The sequence below is a fragment of the Polypterus senegalus genome, chromosome 17, assembly GCF_016835505.1.
Source record: "Polypterus senegalus isolate Bchr_013 chromosome 17, ASM1683550v1, whole genome shotgun sequence".
Classification (NCBI taxonomy): Eukaryota; Metazoa; Chordata; class Cladistia; order Polypteriformes; family Polypteridae; genus Polypterus; species Polypterus senegalus.
This window is the reverse complement of record NC_053170.1, coordinates 51,200,384-51,226,346: the sequence shown is the minus strand read 5'-3', so window position 1 is coordinate 51,226,346 and position 25,963 is coordinate 51,200,384. Positions and strand designations below refer to the sequence as shown.

The 25,963-nt window shown below is 36.3% G+C and overlaps 1 protein-coding gene across 1 annotated transcript in view; it reads right to left on the bottom strand.

Annotated features, from left to right (window-relative positions):
- Positions 1-4,346: 4,346 nt before the first annotated feature.
- LOC120518163 (nuclear GTPase SLIP-GC-like) overlaps positions 4,347-25,963 on the bottom strand; it is a 35,528-nt gene continuing 13,911 nt past the window's right edge. The window contains exons 7-17 of the mRNA XM_039740797.1: positions 25,356-25,550; positions 25,075-25,244; positions 24,961-24,994; positions 24,594-24,692; positions 18,136-18,247; positions 16,204-16,337; positions 15,531-15,704; positions 14,924-15,084; positions 14,292-14,406; positions 14,067-14,176; positions 4,347-4,402 (exon numbers count right to left, since the gene is read on the bottom strand). Coding sequence (XP_039596731.1) covers positions 14,105-14,176; positions 14,292-14,406; positions 14,924-15,084; positions 15,531-15,704; positions 16,204-16,337; positions 18,136-18,247; positions 24,594-24,692; positions 24,961-24,994; positions 25,075-25,244; positions 25,356-25,550 — 1,266 coding nt within the window. The 3' untranslated portion in view covers positions 4,347-4,402; positions 14,067-14,104. The remainder of the gene's footprint in view (positions 4,403-14,066; positions 14,177-14,291; positions 14,407-14,923; positions 15,085-15,530; positions 15,705-16,203; positions 16,338-18,135; positions 18,248-24,593; positions 24,693-24,960; positions 24,995-25,074; positions 25,245-25,355; positions 25,551-25,963) is intronic.

The following is a 25,963-nucleotide window of genomic DNA, read 5'->3' as shown; positions in this document are numbered from 1 at the left end:
TTCTCCAAACATAACGCTTTTCATTTAAACCAAAAAGTTCTATTTTGGTCTCATCCGTCCACAAAACATTCTTCCAATAGCCTTCTGGTTTGTCCACGTGATCTTTAGCAAACTGCAGACGAGCAGCAATGTTTTTTTTGGAGAGCAGTGGCTTTCTCCTTGCAACCCTGCCATGCACACCATTGTTGTTCAGTGTTCTCCTGATGGTGGACTCATGAACATGAACATTAGCCAATGTGAGAGAGGCCTTCAGTTGCTTAGAAGTTACCCTGGGGTCCTTTGTGACCTCGCCGACTATTACACGCCTTGCTCTTGGAGTGATCTTTGTTGGACCACTCCTAGGGGGTAACAATGGTCTTGAATTTCCTCCATTTGTACACAATCTGTCTGACTGTGGATTGGTGGAGTCTAAACTCTTTAGAGATGGTTTTGTAACCTTTTCCAGCCTGATGAGCATCAACAACTGTTTTTCTGAAGTCCTCAGAAATCTCCTTTGTTCGTGCCATGATACACTTCCACAAACATGTGTTGTGAAGAGCAGACTTTGATAGATCCTGTTCTTTAAATAACACAGGGTGCCCACTCACACCTGATTGTCATCCCATTGATTGAAAACACCTGACTCTAATTTCACCTTCAAACTAACTGCTAATCCTAGAGGTTCACATACTTTTGCCACTCACAAATATGTAATATTCGATCATTTTCCTCAATAAATAAACGACCAAGTATAATGTTTTTGTCTCATTTGTTTAACTGGTTTCTCTTTATCTACTTTTAGGACTTGAGTGAAAATCTGATGATGTTTTAGGTCATATGTATGCAGAAATATAACAAATTCTAAGGGGTTCACAAAATTTCAAGACAACTATATGTACACATTCATTGTAACTAACATAAAGCCAATATTTAGAGTTGGCATTTAGCACCCATGTTTTTGTGATGTGGAAGGAAACTCACAAGGACAAGAGAAACTACTTTGAAAATCAAACCCTACAGCTGTGAGATAGCAAAGCAAAATTCTGTGTTTCTACTGTCCAAACTGTCCAACCTGACCCTACATTTTATTACACATAGATCACAGCACAATTTTTAACATAAGGATATACTGAGCCTCAATGTGTTTTCATTTGAAACACCTTTGATGTACCACATAGCATGGATAAAGTGTAGCACTTTTAGTTAATGTACCATCCACATTTTTGGCTAATTGAGAAAATGTAACCAAATGAAATGGTGTCTCTTTACTTGGGCATAAGGGGCAACAGGCCATGTGGTTCCCTTCATTTTTATGGGTTAAATTAGACAATGCAGAAATGAGTAGGTAAATAAAATATTGTTTATTTTAATAATTCTAGAAATTTAATAATTCTAGAAATTCAACCCAATTATTTGGTTATCAAACATAGCTGCCCAACATAGATGCTGTAACATAGTCTATTTTGTCATCTGTTAACTATATTTTTTCTCTTTATAACAAAATGATCTAGTATAATAAGAAAAACAAACATATATGTACTGTACTCTTGGGCTGGCGCACCGCCTGAGGTTTGTTTCCTGCCTTGCGCCCTGTGTTGGCTGGGGTTGGCTCCAGCAGACCCCCGTGACCCTGTAGTTAGGATATAGCAGGTTTGATAATGGATGGATGGAACTTCTATGTAAAATTAATATCTAAATAAAAATAAACAGTAGCTTTTCCAGCAATTAATATCACATTTAATTGTTTTTCAAGATATTAATTTATCCACATGGAATTAAAGGAATATTTTAAAACCTAAATTCCTTAATGTGATTCTTTTTAAGATGAACCAAAAACAATTCCTGTCATACACTAAAGTTAATTTTATGTTATTACTGAGCTGTTTATTAATTATTCTAAGAAAACTTAATATGATTAATTTTACAGTACATCACTGAGTAGCTTTTTTCCAGTGATGGTGTACTTAGTTTAAATATCAAAGGAAAAACCTTAGCAAGCAAGTTTCAAGAAACAGTAAAGAGAAATATTTGTATACAATTTTTCAATAAAATGATTGATTTGAGTACATAAATTGGCAGTTGCCAACATACACTGCATAATAAAAATCTAAAAAGTAAGCACAGCAACTCATTTTTAATAGATATTATAAAATACTTCACAGCATTTTGGGGTTTTATATATTAGGCATAGATCGTTGGGTAAAGACTGTGAGCTCCAAGTCATCGCAGATGTTTTGCATCTTCTTTAATTCTTCCTGGAAATCTAAACCAAGGATATAAAGTTAATATGTAAATTACAAAAATATTAATGACACATTAGTATGTTCTGTACATTAATTTTCAACATGTTATCATATTTTGAATTCAAGTAGTTGTTTAAGTACTACACCCATTAAGTAAGGTAAACTTTTAATTTATCTTGCAAATCTTATTCTAATTGAGAGAACTGAAATTAATATATCTATGAAAAACTATAGATTTAAGTTATCCAATACATCAGATTTCATTAACATTTCTTTCTTTTAAATATTTTTGCTAAAACGTCTAGTATTTATTTAAAGAGCTTCTGTAAAAAGACATATTTCTCCCTGAGAAATAAAGTTCTATTTATCTATCTATCTATCTATCTAAAAACAAATCATTCATTATCTTTTCTTTACCTGGTAAATCAAGACTTTCTGGAAACTGAGAGAGTGCCAGCTTTAAATATTGTTCCATTTCAGGTTTAAGTTTTCTTATGACATAGACCTAAAATAAAAGGTGTTCATTATACAAAAAAGAAAAAACATATATATAAAAAAAAAAAAATAGGCCGAATTTTGCTAAATTAATTTCATACATTAAAGAGGCTACTGACACCTTCAATGTGACTTAAAAGTCTATATTTTTCATTTTTCACTTCAAAAAATTAATGAGTAAGTCTAATAACTGCAACACAGTTTTAACTGAATACTCTTACTTTGAATTTTTCAGAAAATGAGTAGAACTGATTACAGAATTATTCATCCCTATACTGTATATTCAAATCAGCTTAATAAAGGTCTGGATTTTCAAGGTTGTAGGGTTTGGGGTCCAGTACAACAAATTTGCACAACGTGATTATATTAATTTCATGTATTTATACCCATATTTCTGGTCAATTTTGGGCCTAGGATTATACAGTATATATAATCTATATATAGATTATATAAGATTTATTATTTTTATTATAAACTCAAAATATATTTTACAGAAAACTATACATCACATATAAAAAGTAAAATAATAAAATAAATAACAAAACAAATAATGAGGAGGAGAGCAGTAAAGGGTAAGCTTTAAATAAAATATGTTAAATATAAGTAAAAATCTCTGTAGTAGTCATTCTGGTATTTTACAAAGTGACAACCCTCTGAATGAGGAAAAGCTTGGTTTTAGAGCCATTGAGTAGTTAATACTAGAAAACTTTGGTGTCAGCTTAGAGTAGTAAAACATTTCAACTACATAGCTGATCAAGGCCAATAAGAGGACTGCAGTGGTGATATAGAATTGAACAGACTTGTGCAATTGTGTGTTGGTCAAGGCAATATTCTTTTTTCAATCAATGAATGAACATACTTGCAGCTTTCCATACTAAAAAGTTGTACAAGTTTTAAAACCGAATGTATTGTAGTTGCCTGGTTGGGAGAAGAAAATGCCATTATTTACATATTATCATCTTTGAAGGAATATTCAAGCTGTTCTATTTTTCAGGCAGGTACAAATTTTATTAATAAAGTACAAAAAGAGAACATTCAGGGCTCTTATCAGATAAGCAATACCACTCTGAATTAAGAGAAGGATCTGCTGTTAACCCAATTTCCTTTTTTATCTGCATTACAGAGTCAGCCAGAATATGAGTGACCTGCCTTCCTAGCCAGTCCAGGAAGTGCACCATCCTATCCAGGAGTCCCCTATAAAACCAAGACAACCAGCAGAAGTGGGCATTCGGTTCAGATCCATGACTGAGAGAGACAGGACTCCTAATAAGAAGCGGCACTCAAACACTGTTGATTTGCAGCACTGCTGTGCCTTCTCAATAAATGAGTTTTACCTGAGCGGTACCCCAACTCTTTGTGCTGCCTAATTCTCATCCGTGTTACAGGGTATATATAACTCTGTTGAATATTATGCACAGAATATTATTCAGAAAATTCAGTCTTTTGAGTATGTACAGCACTACCCTGAATATCAAGACTCTAACCGAAGTGTCATCATAGAATACTTTTACCAGTTTTAAGTAACAATTATAGGACATATTTTCTACAAACCTTCAATTTTGAAAACTCATGAAGCATTTCATTCTTTGCATTTTCAAACATTCGATCTTTTAATTCTTCCAGTCTTTCTGTGAACATTGTTTGCACATTTGTCATAAAATTGTAACCTTTTATATTTCTGGCATCTAAAAATAGAATTAGATAAAATTAGAGATCACTATTGTTACATGAACTGTGAGAGCATAGTGAAATTCTTGTGGTGATGTACACTTACGGTAAATAAATAAGACTACAGAAGGTACATACATACATAAATAAGAGTTTTAAAAGTAACATACAGTACAAATACACATAAACCAGCAGGTTGGAGTTTTACTAACATTAGAAATAACATTAGAACAATCTAGACCAGAACTGGATCTTCAACTCAGCAGTGCTTATCAGTATTATCCACTTATTTTTCCAAAATAACATCAAGTTGAGTTTTGAAGGTCCCTAAAGTCAAACTGTCTGTCACTCTATCTGGCATCTTATTCCAAGAGTTTATGGGTCTCTTTGTGAGGAAAAATTTCCTAATGTTTTTGCGATAGTTACTCTTAACAACTTTCCAAATGTGTCCCTGTGTTTTTGTTCAACTTATTTTAAAGTAACCATTTCAGTCCACTATACTGTACCGTCCATCCATTATCCAACCAGCTATATCCTAACTACAGGGTCACAGGGGTCTGCTGGAGCCAATCCCAGCCAACACAGGGCACAAGGAAGAAAACAAACCCCAGTCAGGGCACCAGCCCACTGCAGGGAACACACACACATTAAGCACACACTAGGGACAATTTATGATTGCCAATCCACCTAACTTGCATGTCTTTGGACTGTGGGAGGAAACCAGAGCACACCCATGCAGACACAGGGAGAACATGCAAACTACACACAGGGAGGACCCAGGAAGTGAACCCAGGTCTCCTAACTGCAAGGCAGCAGCGCTACCACTGCACCACCGTACTAATTTCCTTCATAATATTCAACACTTCAATCATGTCTCCTCTTAATCTCCTCTTGCTTAAATTGGACAGGCTCAACTCTTTTAATCTTTCCTCATAATTCATCCCCTGTAGTCATGGAATCAGCCAAATTGCTAATCTCTGCACTTTTTCTAGCACTTCTATGTTTTTTTGTAGCCTGGAGACCAAAACTGCACACAGTACTCCAGATGCAGCCTCACCAGTGCATTATAAAGGTTGAGCATAACCTTATTTAACTTGTACTCCACACATCATGTTATATAACCTAACATTCCAACAGCCTCCTTAATGGTTTCTGACTATCTGGAAGTTGTCAGTGGCAAATTCATTATGGCTTCTATATCCCTTTCATTTGATGCACTTCAATTTTCAGATCTCCTATTGTGTATTCAAAATTTTATAATAATTTTTACTTCCTATGTGTAATACTTTACATTTACTTACATTAAATGTTATCTGCCACAAAACTGACCTAGTTCTTTCAGACTTTCTGTAATGATTCCAAAGGATTTAGGATTATTTGCCAATCCACCTAGCTTGGCATCATCTGCAAACGTAACCAGGTTGTTCTTTATATTCCTAACCAAATCATTTATATATACTATGGAGACTGGCCCGGACACAGACAGACGGAACACACGTTTATTGTACATTATTTACAGTGCCACACAACCCAAAAGTCCTTAAAGTCCTGGCCAACACAAAATGCCTCACTTACTCTTCAGGCCACCTCCTTGCCTCCTCCAGAGACCTCGTCCTCTTCCACCCAACTCTAGCCTTGAATGAAGGGAGGTGGCCCCTTTTACAATCACCTGGATGTGCTCCAGGTGTTTCCCAGCAATCTTCCACCGACATGCCCCAGTGTGGCGGAAGTGCCGGATGCATCCTCAGAAGCACTTTGGGTGTCCCTGCTCTTCTTTCCCCAAGCACTTCCGGGTGTGGCGGAAGTGCTGAGGTCCAGGGCTCCAAAGGCATAGGGGCACCCCCTGGCGGTGACCACGGGTCCCTACAAGGTTGGGCTTCCAAGCCCTCTACACGTGGCCTCCAAAGCAACCAGGAAGGCAGCCCCCACGTGATCCAGGGTGGGCATTGACTCTCTTCCGGTCCCTCAAGGAGTCCCAGCCGGGTTGTTGCCCCTGGCATCCCTGACAATATATACAGTGAAAGTTTGAGAACCCTTTAGAATTTTCTATATTTCTGCATAAATATGACCTAAAACATCATCAGATTTTCACTCAAGTCCTAAAAGTAAAAAAAGAGAAACCAGTTAAACAAATGACACAAAAATATTATACTTGGTCATTTATTTATTGGGGAAAATGATGAATATTACATATTTGTGAGTGGCAAAAGTATGTGAACCTTTAGGATTAGCAGTTAGTTTGAAGGTGAAATTAGAGTCAGGTGTTCTCAATCAATGGGATGACAATCAGGTGTGAGTGGGCACCTTGTGTTATTTAAAGAACAGGATCTATCAAAGTCTGCTCTTCACAACACATGTTTGTGGAAGTGTATCATGGCACGAACAAAGGAGATTTCTGAGGACCTCAGAAAAAGAGTTGTTGATGCTCATCAGGCTGGAAAAGGTTACAATAAGACAAAAGACCAAAATAGAACTTTATGGTTTAAATGAAAAGTGTTATGTTTGGAGAAAGGAAAACACTGCATTCCAGAATAAGAACCTTATCCCATCTATGAAACATGGTAGTGGTAGTATCATGTTTTGGGCCTGTTTTGCTGCATCTGGGCCAAGATTGGCTTGCCTTCATTGATGGAACAATGAATTCTGAATTATATCAAAGAATTCTAAAGGAAAATGTCAGGACATCTATCCATGAACTGAGTCTCAAGGTGGGTCATGCAGCAAGACAACGACCCTAAGCACACAAGTCGTTCTACCAAAGAATGGTTAAAGAAGAATAAAGTTAATGTTTTAGAATGGCCAAGTCAAATTCCTGACCTTAATCCAATCAAAATGTTGTGGAAGGACCTGAAGCGAGCAGTTAATGTGAGGAAGCCCACCAACATCCCAGAGTTGAAGCTGTTCTGTATGGAGGAATGGTCTAAAATTCCTCCAAGCCGGTATGCAGGAATGATCAAAAGTTACTGGAAACATTTAGTTGCAGTTATTGCTGCAAAGGGGGGTCACACCAGATACTGAAAGCAAAGGTTCACATACTTTTGCCATTCAGAAAAATGTAATATTCGATCATTTTTCTTAATAAATAAATGACGAAGTATAATATTTTTGTGTCATTTGTTTAACTGGTTTCTCTTTATCTACTTTTAGGACTTGAGTGAAAATCTGATGATGTTTTAGGTCAAATTTATGCAGAAATATAGAAAATTCTAAATTGTTTAGAAACTGTCAAGCACCACTGTATATATATATATATATATATATATATATATATATATATATATATATATATATATATATATATATATATATATATATATATATGCTCAAAAGAATTAAAGGAACACTTTTAATCAGAGTATAGCATAAAGTCAGTGAAACTTATGGGATATTAATCTGGTCAGTTAAGTAGCAGAGGTGGTTGTTAATCAGTTTCAGCTGCTGTGGTGTTAATGAAATTAACAACAGATGCACTAGAGGGGCAACAATGAGATGACCCCCAAAACAGGAATGGTTTAACAGGTGGAGGCCACTGACATTTTTCCCTCCTCATCTTTTCTGACTGTTTCTTCACTAGTTTTGCATTTGGCTACAGTCAGTGTCACTACTGGTAGCATGAGGTGATACCTGGACCCTACAGAGGTTGCACAGGTAGTCCAACTTCTCCAGGATGGCACATCAATACGTGTCATTGCCAGAAGGTTTGCTGTGTCTCCCTGCACAGTCTCAAGGGCATGGAGGAGATTCTAGGAGACAAGCAGTTACTCTAGGAGAGCTGGAGAGGGCCATAGAAGGTTCATAACCCATCAGCAGGACCAGTATCTGCTCCTTTGGGCAAGGAGGAACAGGATGAGCACTGCCAGAGCCCTACAAAATGACCTCCAGCAGGCCACTGGTGTGAATGTCTCTGACCAAACAACCAGAAAGACTTCATGAGGGTGACCCAAGGGCCCCATGTCCTCTACTGGGCCCTGAGCTCACTGCCCAGCAGCATGCAGCTCGATTGGCATTCGCCATAGAATACCAGAATTGGCAGATGCACCACTGGTGCCCTGTGCTTTTACAGATGAGAGCAGGTTCACCCTGAGCACGTGACAGAAGTGAAAGGGTCTGGAGAAGCCATGGAGAACATTATGCTGCCTGTAACATCATTCAGCATGAGCAGTTTGGTGGTGGGTTAATGATTGTCTGGGGAGGCATATCCATGGAGGGTCACACAGACCGCTACAGGTTTGACAAAGGCACCTTGGCTGCCATTAGGTATCAGGATGAAATCCTTGGACCCATTGTCAGACCCTATGCTGGTACAGTGGCTCCTGGTGCACGACAATTCCTGGCCTCATGTGGTGAGAGTATGCAGGCAGTTCCTGGAGGATGAAGGAATTGATACCATTGACTGGCCACCACACTTTCCTGACCTAAATCCAATAGAACACCTCTGGGACATTATGTTTTGGTCCATCCAATGCCACCAGGTTGCACCTCAGACTGTCCAGGAGCTCAGTGATGCCCTGGTCCAGATCTGGGAGGAGATCCCCACAACACCATCTGTCATCTCATTAGAAGCATGCACCGATGTTGTCAGGCATGTATACAAGAACACAGGGGCCATACAAAGTGCTGCGTACAATTTTGAGTTGCTGCAATTAAATTTTGGCAAAATGGACTAGCCTGCCACATAATTTTTCACTCTGATTTTTGGGGCGTCTTTGAATTCAGGGCTCTGTAGGTTGATCATTTTCATTTCCATCAAACGATGTGGCATCCTTTCGCTCCTAACACATTACCCAGTCTATATCAGTATAGATATCCAGGAGGATTTCTTTTTCCCATTGAGATCTGATGTGTTATATATATATATATATATATATATATATATATATATATATATATATATATATATATATATATATATATATATATATATATATATATATATATTCAGATAACAAATTCAGATAAGTTTCCTCACTCCATAACCATTTGCTTCCTGTGTTTTATTTAGCTAATTCTGCACCCATCTACACACTACACCTTTAACTCCTATTTCTTTTAGTTTGATACCCAACCTCTCAAGTGGCACCTTATCAAATGCATTCTGAAATTCAAGACAAATAATACTTTATGCACCACTTTTTTTGCTTCTTCATCGAATTCCAACATGTTAGTAAAATATGACCATCCTCATCTGAACCCATGCTGACTGTTCAGTAAATCTCCTGTTCTTGCCATGTGTTCCTCAGTCTTCTTAATAATTCCTTCCATTAATTTACCCGTGATGCACATTAAGCTTACTGGCCCTTAGTTGTTTTTATCAGCCTGATCACCATTTTTATATAACAGGAAAATATTTTCTGTTTTTTAGTCCTTCAGAATTTCCCCAGTGAGTTGCTAAAAATAATAATAATAATAATAATAATAATAATAATAATAAAGGGTTTATATGATATTTCATTAACCTCCTTAAGCACTCAAGGATAAATATTATCTGTTCCCAGTGATTTCTTTGATTTTAGCCTATTTAATCTGAACAGTAATACAGTAATCCCTTTATAATTTCCAAATCACTCAGTAACTACTTTGTAACTCCTCTTACTAAGAGAGGTTCTCCACTTCCTCACATATGAAGACTTAAGAAAAATGCAAGTTTTGAGCATCTGCTATTTCACTGTCTGTATTTTTTTAATTCCCCTTTACTATTCCTGATATACTTCAACTCCTCCTTGACTGTTCTTTTAGCCTTAAAATACAGAAAGAATTTATTTGGGTCATCTTTCGCCTCATCTGCTATACTTCTCACTAACAGCTTTTTAACTTCCCTAATATCCTTCTTAATATTTGTCCTCATGTTCTCATATGACCTACAATTCACATTGGAGTTATTAGTCTTATTCAGCTGTTTTTTTCCTTTCCAGCATTTTTCCAACTCTTTATTAACCCACTAAAGATTTTTCTTTTTTAAAAATTTCCTACCAAAGTTTTACCCATCCTGCATTTTATGTAAAATGTTTTTGAACTTGTTCCACTGCTCCTCGACGGTCTGCACACTTAAAAGCTTATCCCATTTCATACTCCTTAGAATTTGTCACATCTGCTCAAATTTTGCCCTACCAAAGTCAAATGTAACTGTTTTGGGTTTTACATTTGTGCTCTTCCAAAACACTGAGAGCTGTGTTATATTATGGTCACTTGACCTTAGCGGTTCACCTCTAAGCCCTGAATTGTATAGATAGATAGATACAGTAGATAGATACTTTATTAATCCCCAAGGGGAAATTCACATACTCCGGCAGCAGCATACTGATAAAAAACAATATAAAATTAAAGAGTGATAAAAATGCAGGTAAAACAGACAATAACTTTGTATAATGTTAACGTTTACCCCCCCTCAGTTATAACTGAAGAGTCGCATAGTGTAGGTGAGGAACGATCTCCTCAGTCTGTTAGTGGAGCAGGACAGTAACAGTAGTCTGTCGCTAAAGCTGCTCCTCTGTCTGGAGATGACACTGTGATACTGTGATACTGTATATTGATTATTACAATATGCTAAATCTAGATGGGGCAGCATGGTGGCGCAGTGGTAGCGCTGCTGCCTCGCAGTTAGGAGACCCGGGTTTGCTTCCCGGGTCCTCCCTGCGTGGAGTTTGCATGTTCTCCCCATGTCTGCGTGGGTTTCCTCCGGGTACTCCAGTTTCCTCCCACAATCCAAAGACATGCAGGTTAGGTGGATTGGCGGTTCTAAATTGGCCCTAGTGTGTGCTTGGTGTGTGGGTGTGTTTGTGTGTGTCCTGTGGTGGGTTGGCACCCTGCCCAGGATTGGTTCCTGCCCTATGTTGGCTTGGATTGGCTCCAGCTGATCCCCGTGACCCTGTATTCGGAATCAGCGGGTTAGAAAATGGATGGATGGATAAATCTAGACTGTCACCCCCCCCCACACTGGTTCTTCAACATACTATGTTAAACAAATAGTTGCCAATTATGTCTAAAAACTCCTGCACTCGTACTTCTCTATTAGCAAAGTTAGCTCAATTAACACTCAAATAGTTAAAGTCCACTATGATTTAACATCCCCCTACAAACTCCTTTTAATATTATTAAAAAGATGCTCATTAAAAATACTTCTCATTGAAATGTCTGCATTCTGTAACACACTCTTAACATAAGACCTCTTTCCCAAATGCTTTCCAAATCAATCCAGATGTCCTCAGTAAGATGGGGCTCATCATCAAACTCAAGAAGCATTTAAATTCCATTTTACATAAACAGTAACCACTCCTTTTGTTATGTCTATCCTTCCTAAAAAAAGTGTACTTATGCATCTTTTGTTATTTAGCCAGATTTCTATTATTGCCACAATATCATAATTATGTAATTATGATTGTATGCCTTAACTTCACCTCACTATGAAATCGCTGTTATATGTAACTATTCAACGCTATGTTGTTAGTTATTTACTTATATACTTACAGACTTGCCGATTTCAGCTACCACACAGCTACCGCTTTCTACCTCGCCACACCTCAGCAATTCTAATTTTGAATACAAGTAACAGAACAAGTACAAGTAGAAAATAACTTTTTCAAATCACTTTTCAAACACTCAGCTACTTTTCTCTGCAGTGGAAAAAGGCAAACAACCTTTCTAAATTGAAAAAAAGGTTTAAAAATTCCAGCATGGCTCCATAGTGGCAGCCAAAAAACAGTTTTAAAGGGTAGAAGTTCACTGTTATTTTGGTTCTCACCCAAAGCTCTTTATCCTCCTCAGTAAAAAGAGCCGTTTGCTAAGCTTTTTTGAGTATGAAGGTCGTGTTTACTGACCATGAATGGTAGTCGGTGATGTGGACAACCAGGAACTTAAAGCTGCTAACTGTCTGCACATGAGAGCCATTGATGTGGTGAGGAGCCTTTGTTGTTTCTGAAGTCAACAATGTTCTCTTTTGTTTTGTTGACAATTGGTGAGAGGTTGTTGTTGGTCTTTTACCTGCCTCCTATAGGCAGCCTTATCATTGTCACCGATGAGGCCAATCACAGTGGTGTCTGATGATGCTTTTGCCCTCATACTTTGATGCACAATCATAAGTGAATAGCAGTGGGTTGAGGCAGCAGCTTTGCAAAATACCGATGCTGTTGAACAGCATAGAGAAATCATTTTTGCCAGTCCTCACCATGATGGGCTGATGGTCTTTTAGACAGTGACAGGCACATGTCTTTTGGATGCAAGACATGAAGTAGCCTGGGCTGTCAGCTTTTCTGGGCTTAACACTAAACAGTAACACTAAACACTGTGACACTCACCACTCATGGTGAGCCTCAAAACGAGTGAAGACGTCTTTCAGCTTTTCCAGAAGCAAGGCAGGGGAAAGCACAGCAGGTGAGATTTTGTAGACCTTTCTACAGTCAATGCATCTTACTGCAGCTGGTAGACAAAATCATATTCCCATCTGTGGAGAAACTGTCCGTTTAGAGCTGGGGGGATGTCTGAAGACAGCTAAGGAATAGTAACTCCCCCAGTCCGCTTGCTCTTGTTTTATAGGATAGTACCACAGTCCGACCACTGCAGATAGCCCCTCCTGGAGAAGGACAACCCTCGCGGAACAGGACACTTCACCCTATTATGCTCAGCTGAGGGAGGGGCAATGTAATGGACGGTCAGCAGCTCAACCAGGCCGGGACGCCTCTGGAATGGAAGGACGGGGGAAGGCACTGTTACAAGCTCTTTTAACATTCTGTGCCATTTGAATTAAAAACAGCAGTCCAGTCCTTTAGACACATGTGAATAGTGTTGTTCACCCTGGGCTTCTCGTTAAAGTAGGAGCGTGCAGTATGGGTAGGCACTAGTAATGAGTGAACCCTGCTGAATTTGCTTCGCCTTGAGTTCAGTGTAATCATGGCAATGTTAATGAATATGTTATTACACATATTATATAAGATTCCTTAGGCTTGTGATTTTCCTCTTCAAGGTACCTTCTGCAGTGTTAAAAACAGCAGTCTTCAAGGCAGTGGGCTTCCACCACCTGAATACATCCACTATCTGAACAACGTTGCCCTTTTAATTGTCTCTGTTGCTTTATTTAAGATTTCAAACATCTCTGGACCACTTTTACCAAGCTTCACAGAACTCTTTTTTGTAGAGTTGAAGAAACATCACTTACTGTAGGCATTGCAAAACTGGGGTTAAGCGTTAGGTTGTGCCAACTCAAGAACTAAATAAAAATCAATGCTACTGTTGCTGTACAGTCACAACACCTTGATCATGGCTCCATTACAACTGCAGAGCTGCAGTAAATAAAGGATACAAGCAGTACATTATGTCTCAAAATGTATTATAAAGTCTAAGTGGAATTGTCAGTCTCACATTTCCATTAACAAATAGGAAGATAATAGTTCAATGAATTATAAAATGTTAAGCAGGTTTAAAATGGATGGATGGATAAGGTATTTAAGATAAAAAGCCAAAAATGTAAATAGGATCTTTGCACTGCCCAGAATAAGGCAAACAGTCTGCATGACATAAGAGACACACGGTCGTTTAGTTTTTAAATAGTGGACACCATTAAAATTTATAGAAATCAAGCTAAACTTGAGCATGCTGTTCTCGATGTAAAGTCAGTTAATTCATTTTACTCACATGTAGCAACATCAGTTATGACAGTTGTCTCTTTTCACCAAATAAATATTTACTTACCTTCGTAAACAGGGGCCAGTTCTTTCTGAATGGATAAGTCAAGAGAATTGTACATGACTTTCTTTCTTTTCAATTATTTCTTTTTCCAAAGATGCAATTATACCTTTAAACTGATAGGGAAACACAGGATAATTCTGTTTAAAGCTGCATGTATACATATGAGTATGTATTCCATATAAGTAAATAATAATGTAAGCTTGCATGTAAAAAGGATGAATGTACTACCTGAGATTGAATAAACACAAGACGTAATGGAGTAATTCTGTCAGACGTATTAGGGACTTCAGTCAGAAGTACATTCAGAGCACCTTTAATAGTATTCCTTGTACCATGATACACGCTGTAATGTAGAAAAAAATTAATTGGCTGTGACATTGAAATAGGAAAATCCTTACCCATTACTTCAAAAAATGTATACAATAAAAACAGTTGTTCCAAATGTACACAATAAATAGCGGGTAATTTTAATATATTTTCATTTAGCAGACATTTTCCCAAAGATTTTGCTACTTTAAACTATAGTTTTAAAGACAAATGTTGTATTTACATTTACTTTCTTGGCTGATGCTTTTATGCAAGGGGACTTACAACATTTGGGGAACAATTGGTTCCATTTCTTTTGTTTTACCAATTGGAGAACAGGCAGGTGAAGTGACTTGCTCACGGTCACACAGCATCAGTAGAGTTAAAAATCCAAAATCTTAACCACTACATCACACTGCTTGCCTATAGCACACAGCTTTACATTTCATCAAACCTCTTTAAATCTTGTGTATTAGATGAAAACAAGTTGTAAAGCTAATACAATGAAATAACCCAGCATAATATATTACATATTTAAAAACTTAACAACATACCGGAAAGTGGTGTTAAAATTGTCATCTACAGACTTGTAGAGAGGTGAGGCCAATTTACTGTTTAGATTATGGACTTCTCCATTTTTAGACTTGTAAGTCCCATTATTTCTGACCAAAGCTTTTACTGTTTTATGGTAACCACGATAATCTTTTTTTCTTTTCTGTTGAAAAACAAATGCGTTGTCTACTTTAATAAAAAAAATAATTTTAACTTCTCCTTAACTAAAACTTTTCTTCTTTCAGTGCCTTATTGTAGTGTATCCGTTTGACACCATTTACTGTATCAACTTTTGTTTCACTGTTGACCACACAATTCCTTAATTAATCATGTATAATCACATCTAACATTAAAATATGTAATCATAAAATAAGTAATTAATTCATGAAGTAAATACACACTGAATCATAAAAATAATGTAGAATCAACACAAAGGAATTTAACTTAAACTTAAACGATAAGTGCTTAGCTAAACTCGCACTCACATACAAATGTGGGTGGATAAGTCAGGTGCCTCATTCACACCTCGAAGTACACAGAGTAGCACAATCAGGCAGTGTAATGAGAAGTCTGTATGCCAGACAAAAAGACACAAAAAGTATCACTTACAGGCTTTAAAATGTTGGCAGCATTCTCCAGGCACTCTGTGGTTGCTGTATTTACACCTTTATTCAGCTCAATTTCAAGGTTTTTACTACATGAATCAAAAAATTTCTCCAGTCCCTGAAGTTCTTTAGTGAGGTTTCCACTCATTTCTTTGAAGGTTTTCATATTTGTTTTACCCTGAAACAGTACATCTAGTCAGTTATTCAGTTGCATGTAAATAGTCAGTTTTTGTGGATTGTAGCAAAAGTTTGTAAGAATCTGAACCTACATTAGTATATTTTTTACTTTAGTACATTTAACTTTTATTACAATTGTTTATTTTAGTGTACTTATACTCGAAATGAAGAAAGCTGAGAATTCAGTTTGTTCTCTTCATGACGGTACTCATCCTCAAACTGCTGCTTTAAAAATGGAAATTCGACAGAAACTGAAGTAAGATATACTGGTTCTCTGAGTACATAGTCTTGATTCAGCTTTATCTGATTACCATTGGTTTGGACTGCTGACCAGCCATCAAAACACAGAAACTACAAAACTTTCAGAAAGTTAGTACATGTGCATTCTAGTACACCAAGACTAAAGTGATATTTCTACTGTGTTCTAAAAACATTTAGAATTCCATTTTCATTTATATTTAAATGTCTTTTAAAATATACTGTATATGAAATTACTGTACCTCATCCTTGGCATTTTTTTGTGGGACATTAAGAAAGGATGTTATCCCTGATACTACAGTCACATAGTTTTCTACTTCTTTCTGTATCTGGGTGACATAAAGATCCATCAGGTGTTTTTCCAACTTTGGAAATTCTATGAAGAATAAAATATGCAAAAGCATTTCTTAGTGATTGTAAACTTGTAACTCAGTAGAAAGTGTATTTAAAATAGTTAAGTAAATAACATATATTCCATTTATATTTCATTAACAATCCAATTCATTGACAATTTTTAAAAATTGTTTCGGTATATATGTTTTCCAAAATATTTTGAAAAACATTATTAAACAGTACAAGTTCAACAGCATTAATAAAATATCTCTCTATTATATAAAAAAAGTCCTGGGACGAGCCTTTTTTTAACCTTGCCCACAGTCCAATTACCTCTCATTCGTGTGGTTGCTATTGTCAGACACAGTTCCTGTGCTCTCAGCTCTTATAAATTTTTATGCTTTCCTCATTTTAATACACCCTTTAATGTAGTCCTTATCTGGACAATAATTTTATGCATTCTAGATGAAACATCAATGACTATGCGAAGAAGAAAGGGCAGTGCGTCGAAAAGAGGCCCAAAAGCGTTGGAGAGAAAAGAATTAAAAAAAGAACAATAATAATCTAAGTGCAAATTCGGAAAATAAGGAAAGTTATAATCAGCCCGGACCAAGTGGAACTGAAAACCTAACAGGTCCAAGCCGGGGTGGAAATAAAAGACAAAGAGTAGAATAGAAGACAATTAGAACATCGTAAAGAGGTTCAAAAACATTGGGGTTATGAAAGGTTAGAGAATATGAAAGTACTAAAATTCAAAAGTCTCATAAAACTGATAGTAAAGATTGAATTAGCGCTAACGAACGGAAATTATTACTCGGTAAAATAATGGAACAGCGAAAATAGATTGAATATATGGACATAGGTGATATGACAGAAGTATGTAGATATTGTTCAGCTTTAAAGTTTAAGTTGGAGACTTGTAGATTTTCTAATTTGTGTTGTCACCAGGGAAAAGTAGTGTTCCTCCCCAATGAAAAGGCATATCTGTGAGAAATAAAAGATTTGTTATTTGGTGAAAGTGAAATCCACAAACACTACAGGCAAAATATCCAAATCTACAATAATCTGTTCGCGTTTGCATCATTCAATGATCAAAACGTAGATTTACACGATTCAGAACTATAAGCTATGAGAATCTGTGGTACCACAACAATTAAAGCTACTACAAGTCTAATTTCAAAGAAACCACAATTTGGTCAGGTTTATATTTATGATCATGGAGAAGCAATGCAACATAGAATCAAAAAAGTTAAACGATCTGACGTATTAGAAATTCTACAGCCAATAATAGATAGAAATCCATACATCCAAAAGTATCACACTTTACACAAAATTTATCTGAAAAACACGGACAAAGAAGTTTTCTTGGATTTCTATATGAATCGAAAGATCACACTTGCATATATAATAAACCAACATGTGACAAATTGTCAGAGATGATAGTTTCAAAAGATGGAGATAGCAAAGACAGAGTTGATATTTATGTTTATCCAAAAGTAAAGCATGATTTGTCGCAAGCAGCAGATCTGGGAAGTGACTAGCGCGTAGTGCCTGCTCGGGGGTTGGCGAGCGAAGTGAGAAGGGGGCAGAGCCCCCTAGTAATTGATATAATCTATTTATGGTGCACAATGTAAATGTTTCATCTACATCTCTAAGACTATTGTTGAAAGATCTGAACTACAAATTTAAGATTACTCATTTTAATCATACTAAAATAATATGCTTGTACCTATTAGTTTATGAAATATAGGTGAACCATGCATTCATGTTAAACACTATATAGAAATGCCTGCTTTTTTACTGGGTTTCCTGTCTTTCCTTTAAGCTTCAGTCAGTCATACCTGTTTCATCCTTACTCAAGACTGGATTTCTCTCATTTCTGTACTGTTCTGAGCTCACTGTGAACACTTCAATGAAATCCTCCAGAGACAGCACTTTAGGACCAAGCACTTTCTGTAAAGATATTTGAAATAAATCCATAAAAAACTAAAGGCAAATTAAATTTTAGCAGTGGCAGTAAAATAAAGTACATTTTAAAACAATTGCCTTTTTTTAGCCAGACATTTTATTTTTTTTAAATGAAAAAGGCAGCACTTGGGCCATATAAAAAGAAAATGCATAATTAACAACTGGAATAACTAAATTCAAACTTCTCAAATTGAGTCATGTACAGTATGTGCATAATATGTACCAGATCACTTCATGACAATATCAGAACAACAATTAAGTGTTAATGTGAACATCAAAACATAGTTGGATACTACTAGATAGGCTTCTTTTGGTTTGTTAGGCTTGCAGTAAACTGGGCTGTAATAAAAAAAAATAATGATTAATACTAAACTTCTATTCATTTATCTATTACTGAAATCCAATTATTATACTGTACAACATACAGCTCAGAGAAAGTTAAGAGGTGGTTTTGTGCTGTACTGATCCAAAAATAATCCCAAGAGTAATATAATAAAAGAAGGTTCAATTTAAAAGTAAATAACAGAAATGTTTTACAGAGGGGAAAACCAAGTAAAAAGTAATTGTCTAACAAATAAAAAAAACACCTAATGGCCCAGTTTACAGGAGTCTGTGAGGTGGCCAGGCCACTTACATCAATATTGTTTTTCCTCTTTTAGATGGATTTCTATTTAACAGACAGAATCTGCTGGTTCCGAGGCCATTCAAGGCATACTATACTATTATACTTAGACCTTTTTTTCATTTTGGAGGCAAGTCTGCAAACACAAAATTGCTTTTCTTATACATTGTAGTCCCTTCATAAGCTAGCAAATGTGGGAATTGCTTGTTTCTTACACTTGATTGTTCTTACCCCGAAAACCATGATTCAAGACTTTTTGGGTGTAACTATTAAAATATTCTGAATTAAAAACACATTACAATTTTACGTTTGGAAACACATGAAAAATGCACCTTCAATTGTAAGCAATATGATATATCACAAACATCACATACATTATTAGTATGTCAAATCAAGAATTTATGAGGCATTATTTAGTAGTACTAGGTGTTTATGTTAGCCACATCAACTCATCAATTACCCCCAACAAACTGGTAATCATTAATCATTACTTAATTATGTTTGATTTGGCTCTGCCCTTACCAATACGCAATTCACAATACACGGATTAAAACAAAAATAGTGCAACATCTAGATTATAACTCTGCTTCAAAATGTATAGATATGTTGAGTAAATCAAGTGTAATCGTGGAAAACAATTTAGATGAGCATCCTTAAAACAAAACTGATTAATCTGAATAGAAATTCACCCCGGTTTAATGAGAACATTTGTGCTCTTAGAGTGTTGAAAACTGATGGAGAACAAGAAAGCTTAAAGTCTTTTGAACTACATGGACAGAGTATAAAAAACATAAAAATAGCTCTCTTTAAAGTCTCATTAAACTATCCATCCATCCATTTTCCAACCCACTGAATCCGAATACAGGGTCACAGGGGTCTGCTGGAGCCAATCCCAGCCAACACAGGGCACAAGGCAGGAACCAATCCTGGGCAGGGTGCCAACCCACCGCAGGACACACACAAACACACCCATACACCAAGCACACACTAGGGCCAATTTAGAATCACCAATCCACCTAACCTGCATGTCTTTGGATTGTGGGAGGAAACCGGAGCGCCCGGAGGAAACCCACACAGTCACGGGGAGAACATGCAAACTCCACACAGGGATGACCCGGGAAGCGAACCCGGGTCTCCTAACTGTGAGGCAGCAGCACATCCATATAATCCTCATGTACTGTTTAAAACAGTGGCTAATTTAATAAATGGGAATTCATAACTACAGTGCAAAATACAGATAACATTAGTTGTACAGACTTTACGAACTTCATTAATGAGAAAATTGAAAATACAACATCCCAGATCTCAGCATCACATTGGAAACCTAATACTAGCTTGGCAAGCCCTGTTATGCCTTGCATTCAACAGTTTAGAAATTTCAATCCTGTAACAGGAAGTCTTGACTTTAATTCCTAAAATGAAACCTACTACTTGTTCCCTAGATCCAGTGCCAACAAAACTAGTAAAAAGCGCAATGGATGTCCCTGCAGAACCTATTCTTATCATAATCAATAGCTCACTATTGCATGGCACAGTACCTGATGCACTAGAAGTGTCAGTTATCAAACCATTACTTAAAAAGTCAAACTTAGACCCACATATACTTAATAATTGTAGACCCATTTCAAATTTACCCCTTCTCTGTAAAACTCTTGAAAAAGTAGTCACCAATCAGCTTTAGTCTCACCTTACAAATCAAAATTTATTTGAGAAATTCCAGTCTGGCCAGTTAAGTTTAGTGCAGTTTCAAAATACTCCTTTTTAACATATAAAGCCTTAAATGGTAAAGGTCTTCCTTACTTATCTGAACTTATCATTACTTACTAACCAAAATGAACATTAAGATCTCAAGATGCCGGTCTGCTTATAATGTCAAAGGATTAATAAAATAATAGTGGGAGGCCCTACTTTTAGTTACAGGACCCCTAAACTGTATAATGGTCTGCCTGCTACTTAAGATCTGCCACTTCATTCTCAGCTTTTAAATCCCAGCTGAAGACTCACTAGTACAGTTCAGCATGCCCTGACTAGAGCTGCTGATTAACTGTGCATACTGCATCTCTGTGGTTAGTCATTAGTACTAAAATATTAGCAATGTGATATGTATAATTTGTTACTAACGCTCGACTATTCTGTTTCTCTTCTCGGTACTCACATGTGGCATTTGGTGCCACTGCTCTACTGCCAAGTTGTGTGCCTGCCTATGGAAAAGTCATCTCTGATAAAGGAGCACTGGAATCATCAGGTAGAAGGGTTCTTTCATCAGAATGGCTGACCCAGCACTGACTCAGCTGTGGAATGGCCAGTAGGCAGTGGCAGCTCTTGTCCGAGGTCTCCAGGACTCTGAACAAATCGGTATCCTCATATGTGAGTGATATAACCTATTCTTGCATTTTTCTTTGTAGTTTGTACTATTGTGTTGTATTCTTGAGGTGACAATGATAGATTGGCCATCTAGCTCTGTGAACAGTGTTACTTATATTGTTTTGTGCATTGTGTTTAACCCATTTTTTGACATCCATTGCATGTCCAACCTGCCTGGAAAGGGTTCTCTCTGAATTGCCTTTCTCAAGATTTATTCCTACAAGGGTCTTTTGTTTGGGAATTTTTTCATGTCTTCTTATGGAGGGGGGCTGTCACAAACAGGGCCTGTTAAAGCCCATTGCAGAACTCCTTGTGTGATTTTGGGCCAGACAAGAAATACATTTTTGGTATTGTAGTAAAATTCCAAGGTAATGATGTCAGTCGATATACATTCATTAACTAGTCTAATATATTATTTTTCTGAAGTTCATTTTTGTTTCTAAATATGTTTTGATCATGATTGCTTACTGAATCCATTTCATTGCTATTTTGTCTTCATTTTACCAATCCCAGCCTTGTTTTAGTATTCCTGATTTGAATTCTGTTCCCATATCCCCAAAATTCTAGTGGACAACACTAATAACTGTCTTTCCCTCATTTAAGTCTTCCAGTACTCCACAGAAATTTTGGTGTCTTTATTGGTACTGTGTTCCAGTGCTCACCTGTTAGTTACATTTCACTTGTTACTGCCATTACCAGTATGTTCTCATATGAAGCTAGATCAGGGTAATACCTAGACTGTAATAATAAATTAAATTTTATGATATTGTGGGAAACTCTGACTTATATTTGGAGTGTAATATTGATCAGCTGTGCTGTGAAGAAGGTTGAAAGACTTACAAAAAGTCCCACAAACTAAGCCAGGACCTTCACTGCCTTACCCTGAGCTAGGCCTCACCCCTGATAGCCTGGCCCCAATCCCCACACACAGGTTTTGGTTTGCACAAGTCCAAAATAGGGGACTGGCTTTTAAAGTACAAAAAATAATTACAATTTTTAAAATGCACATAAACACCCCTTTAACGGAAAGAGTAAACTGTAAAGATACAGGACAAAAGATTAACCTTTATAAATGAAAAGGTTTAAATAAGCAAAAAAGAAGCATAAAAAATAATTGAAATGGGAAAATAAGGCAAAATCAGATAAAGAGCAAAGATAACATGTCCAATCTGTTATCAAAACATCATGATCAAAAAGAATTGAGCAAAAATCTGCAATAAACTAAAAAAATCAAATACAATACTCACATAAAAGAACACTCCAACACCTTTCAATAAACCTCTGAGGAAATCACTTCCTAGCCTGTAATACATAGGTTTAGGACAGACTCCCAGCTGTGATAACATTTTACAGTAAGAACATCATACCCACTTAAAGATCCGCATCAACCCTGCATGACTGTTGGAAGAAAACTGGGGAATCTAAAGAAAACTCCACAGAAGTACTGTCAGCTACAGTTGTAGCAAGTAAAACCAAGTGACTATATGTGCATCTATAGCTAGTCCACAAGTACAGTGTGCATTTTAGGACATGCTCCTCCCTAAAGCAAAACTCTACTCTCTATCAAGCAAAACTCCATATTTTCTCTTAACCTCTGACAAAATCCACATTCTGAGAAAATTCTCTCTTCCTTCTGGCAAAACCTAATATCCCCTCAAAACAAAATCTCATCTACTTTCTGCTCCATGACCAAATATAACCCTGACTCCCAACCTCTGCCAAAATATGTCCCCATTGTATTACCCAAAGCCAAAAAAAAATGTAAAGAAGAGGTTTTGGATGTGGGCAAGAAAACATTTTCATGATGAAGGCAAATAAACTTTTTACTGCTGACTAGTCACTGAAACAGAGGTACTCCTCTGGCAATCATTATTTTATACTACACATACTTTTTGCTTTTACATTGGTATACTTTAGCCAGTTGTTTGTGTCTGTTTGAGAGGCAGGCATAAGGAATAAGAAATTGTGATAATTTATGTGAGATACCTTGGTAATAACAAAACCAGGGCTTTTACTAAAATTCTGAAATAATGGATTAATCACCAGTTGACAAATTTTGATTTCACAGCAGTAGTCTTAAAGTTGGAAAAATGTAAATAAATAAAACACAACATCTTTCTTGCTGTGTTGTGCTTCTTGGATGACACCTATCCCCAACATTAGATTGAGTGAAGGCACTTCATTACGCTCACTGCTGCATATAGATAGATAACATGGAGCTTCTATAAAAAGATGTTGCCTTTGTCAGCATTACATTTCCAAAAGCAGCTCACAAACGTGTAGTAATTCAAGAACTTTATAAGTTTCTCAGAACAAACATCTATATTCCTTTAAAGTTAATGTTATTTACACATACTGTATCTTCTGGAAAAAAGAGTTTTACAGGACTAATGTAAATTGGTGCTTGCAAAAGTGACACACTTCATGTCTACAGTGTCTTTTGGGATAATCTCAAAGTGTTGCACCCCAGCCAATCAGCCTTCTATTTTTTAATCTACTTGATGCAACACTGTGTCACATTGTCAAAACTTCAAAAATAATGGCTCATTTTGTTAAATGTTACTTTATTTTCCCCATTGTGATAGTGACATAATTTTGTTTATTGATTATTTTTATGGGTGATAATATTTTGAGATATCTGGACAATATTACAATACAATATGTGTTATTCAGAATGCCATATTGTTATACAAGGTAACAAAGTGGTTGATGTGATATACTGTAATTTAAAACATAGTTCTCATGATTTAAAGTATCTGAACTTTGTGGAAAAATAAAGGGGATTCCACTAAAGAAAGATTAAATTATGAATCTGGCTTTTTCACATTTCATTTTTGACTTGGAGTTGCTGTTGCCCTATGAATTTCAATACCAATGTCAGCTATTTGTGTACCAACATTTGCTCTGCCTATTGATTCTCTTTGAATGGCATTGGAAAAAATTAAGACAAGATAACTGCCTTTGGAGTACCCAGAAAAAACCTGCAGAAACACAAGAACATCATGTTAGGTTTAGGCAAAGACTAAATGGGCTGGCACTTTGACACCAGGAACTGTGTGCTACCAGCGTTAATCACTACATCGTAGTGCCTCCCAGAAATCAACTGACTGTATACTGGATATTGTACTATATAGTATTTGAAAACACTTTAGGAGGTTAACATCATATTTATAGTAGTTCCTGCACCAAAATACAATATTAATATACCGGTATACCTTTTTAAATAGAACCAGCAGGAATGGGATTTACGCAAAATATACTTTTCACTAATAGGATACTACTTTTGGAAATATTGCAATTAATATTCATTTATAGAATATGATATTGTCAGACAATTAAGGTTACCTTTGCAATGGTCTCATATTTTTTTTTTAGTTTTTCTTTCACCGAGCCATTTCTTTTTAGTATTTCTCTTTGTTTCCACTCATTTTCTGTGTTTTCACTCTACAAATAAAAGAAAGAAAAAATATGCTTCACATGTTCTCAGTTTCAAATTACATAAAAACCTACCAAGATGTACTTATAATTACTTCTGTGTCAAGTAAACACATTTGTAATATTGCCTTTTAAAGATGCCTCAGGGCACCCAGTTCTAAACATGGGCACACAATTACATAATTATTTTAGTTAAATAGTTCTGTAATTTCCAAATTAAATTAATTAATGAAATAAAGGCAATTTGTTCCTGTAAATAATTTTAAGCAATACTTACTGATATTCCTTGTTGTTCTTCTGTCATATCACCACTGAAAAAAGTAAATGTTCCTTAATTTATATATGTTAACTAACACTTATTGATTTTATTATAATATAGAATGAACCCTACCTCTGAATGCCAACAATATCTGTCTTGGTGCAGATAAAGGTAATATTTTGGCATTGTCCTCCACCAACAATATCTTTTAAAACATTGTTTAGTATTTTTAAAGCATTTTGGTCAGATTCTGCCCGTGTAATATCACTGACAATCCAGACAGAGGTGCATTTGCTTAAGGACTGTATAAGTTAAAAAAAGAAGAAATTAATCATCTAATCTATTATAAAGAGTTTGTAACTAAATACGACTTTTTTCTGAAAAAACATTATTCAAACTGAATGATTAGATACCTTTTTCCACATTTCATTTCTGTCCTTATTGGTATCTCCAATTCCAGGAAAATCAATCAGTACTACGTTATCGAGAAGATTTGGATTTCTGGGTACACGCAGTTTTACAGATTTCACCAGAGGCCAGTAGCTTTTGGTTTTGCTGTCCATATCACTCCGGATAAAGTGATTTATATTCTTAGACAGTTCTTTAACCTAAATGAGGCAGAAAAAATAAATACACACAGGAAAAGGTATAGTGATTTGTAATATGCATAATATGTAACTGGAGTTCCTCCTGGTTTTCAAGGTAATAGCTCCCATAATAAGCAGCTAGTTCTTGACGTTGTTTCAGTGAAATTTTATACTTCAACTGTTCCTTTTAGACTTATATGTGCTATCTATGCTTCTGAATTTTAAAAGATGTATGCTGTCTTCACAACCTATACACTAGAATGTATACAATCATAGTTATGTTGATGAATATTTGTTCTCTGATTTTGGTTGTGGCGAACGGCTGGGGGTCCTCCCCAGCCAGGATGCCTAGAAGGGCCGGGAGAGGAACGATACTTCCCCTGGGCCATTAGAGGGCAGTCACCCTGGACTGCATGGGGGCTGCGTGGACAGAG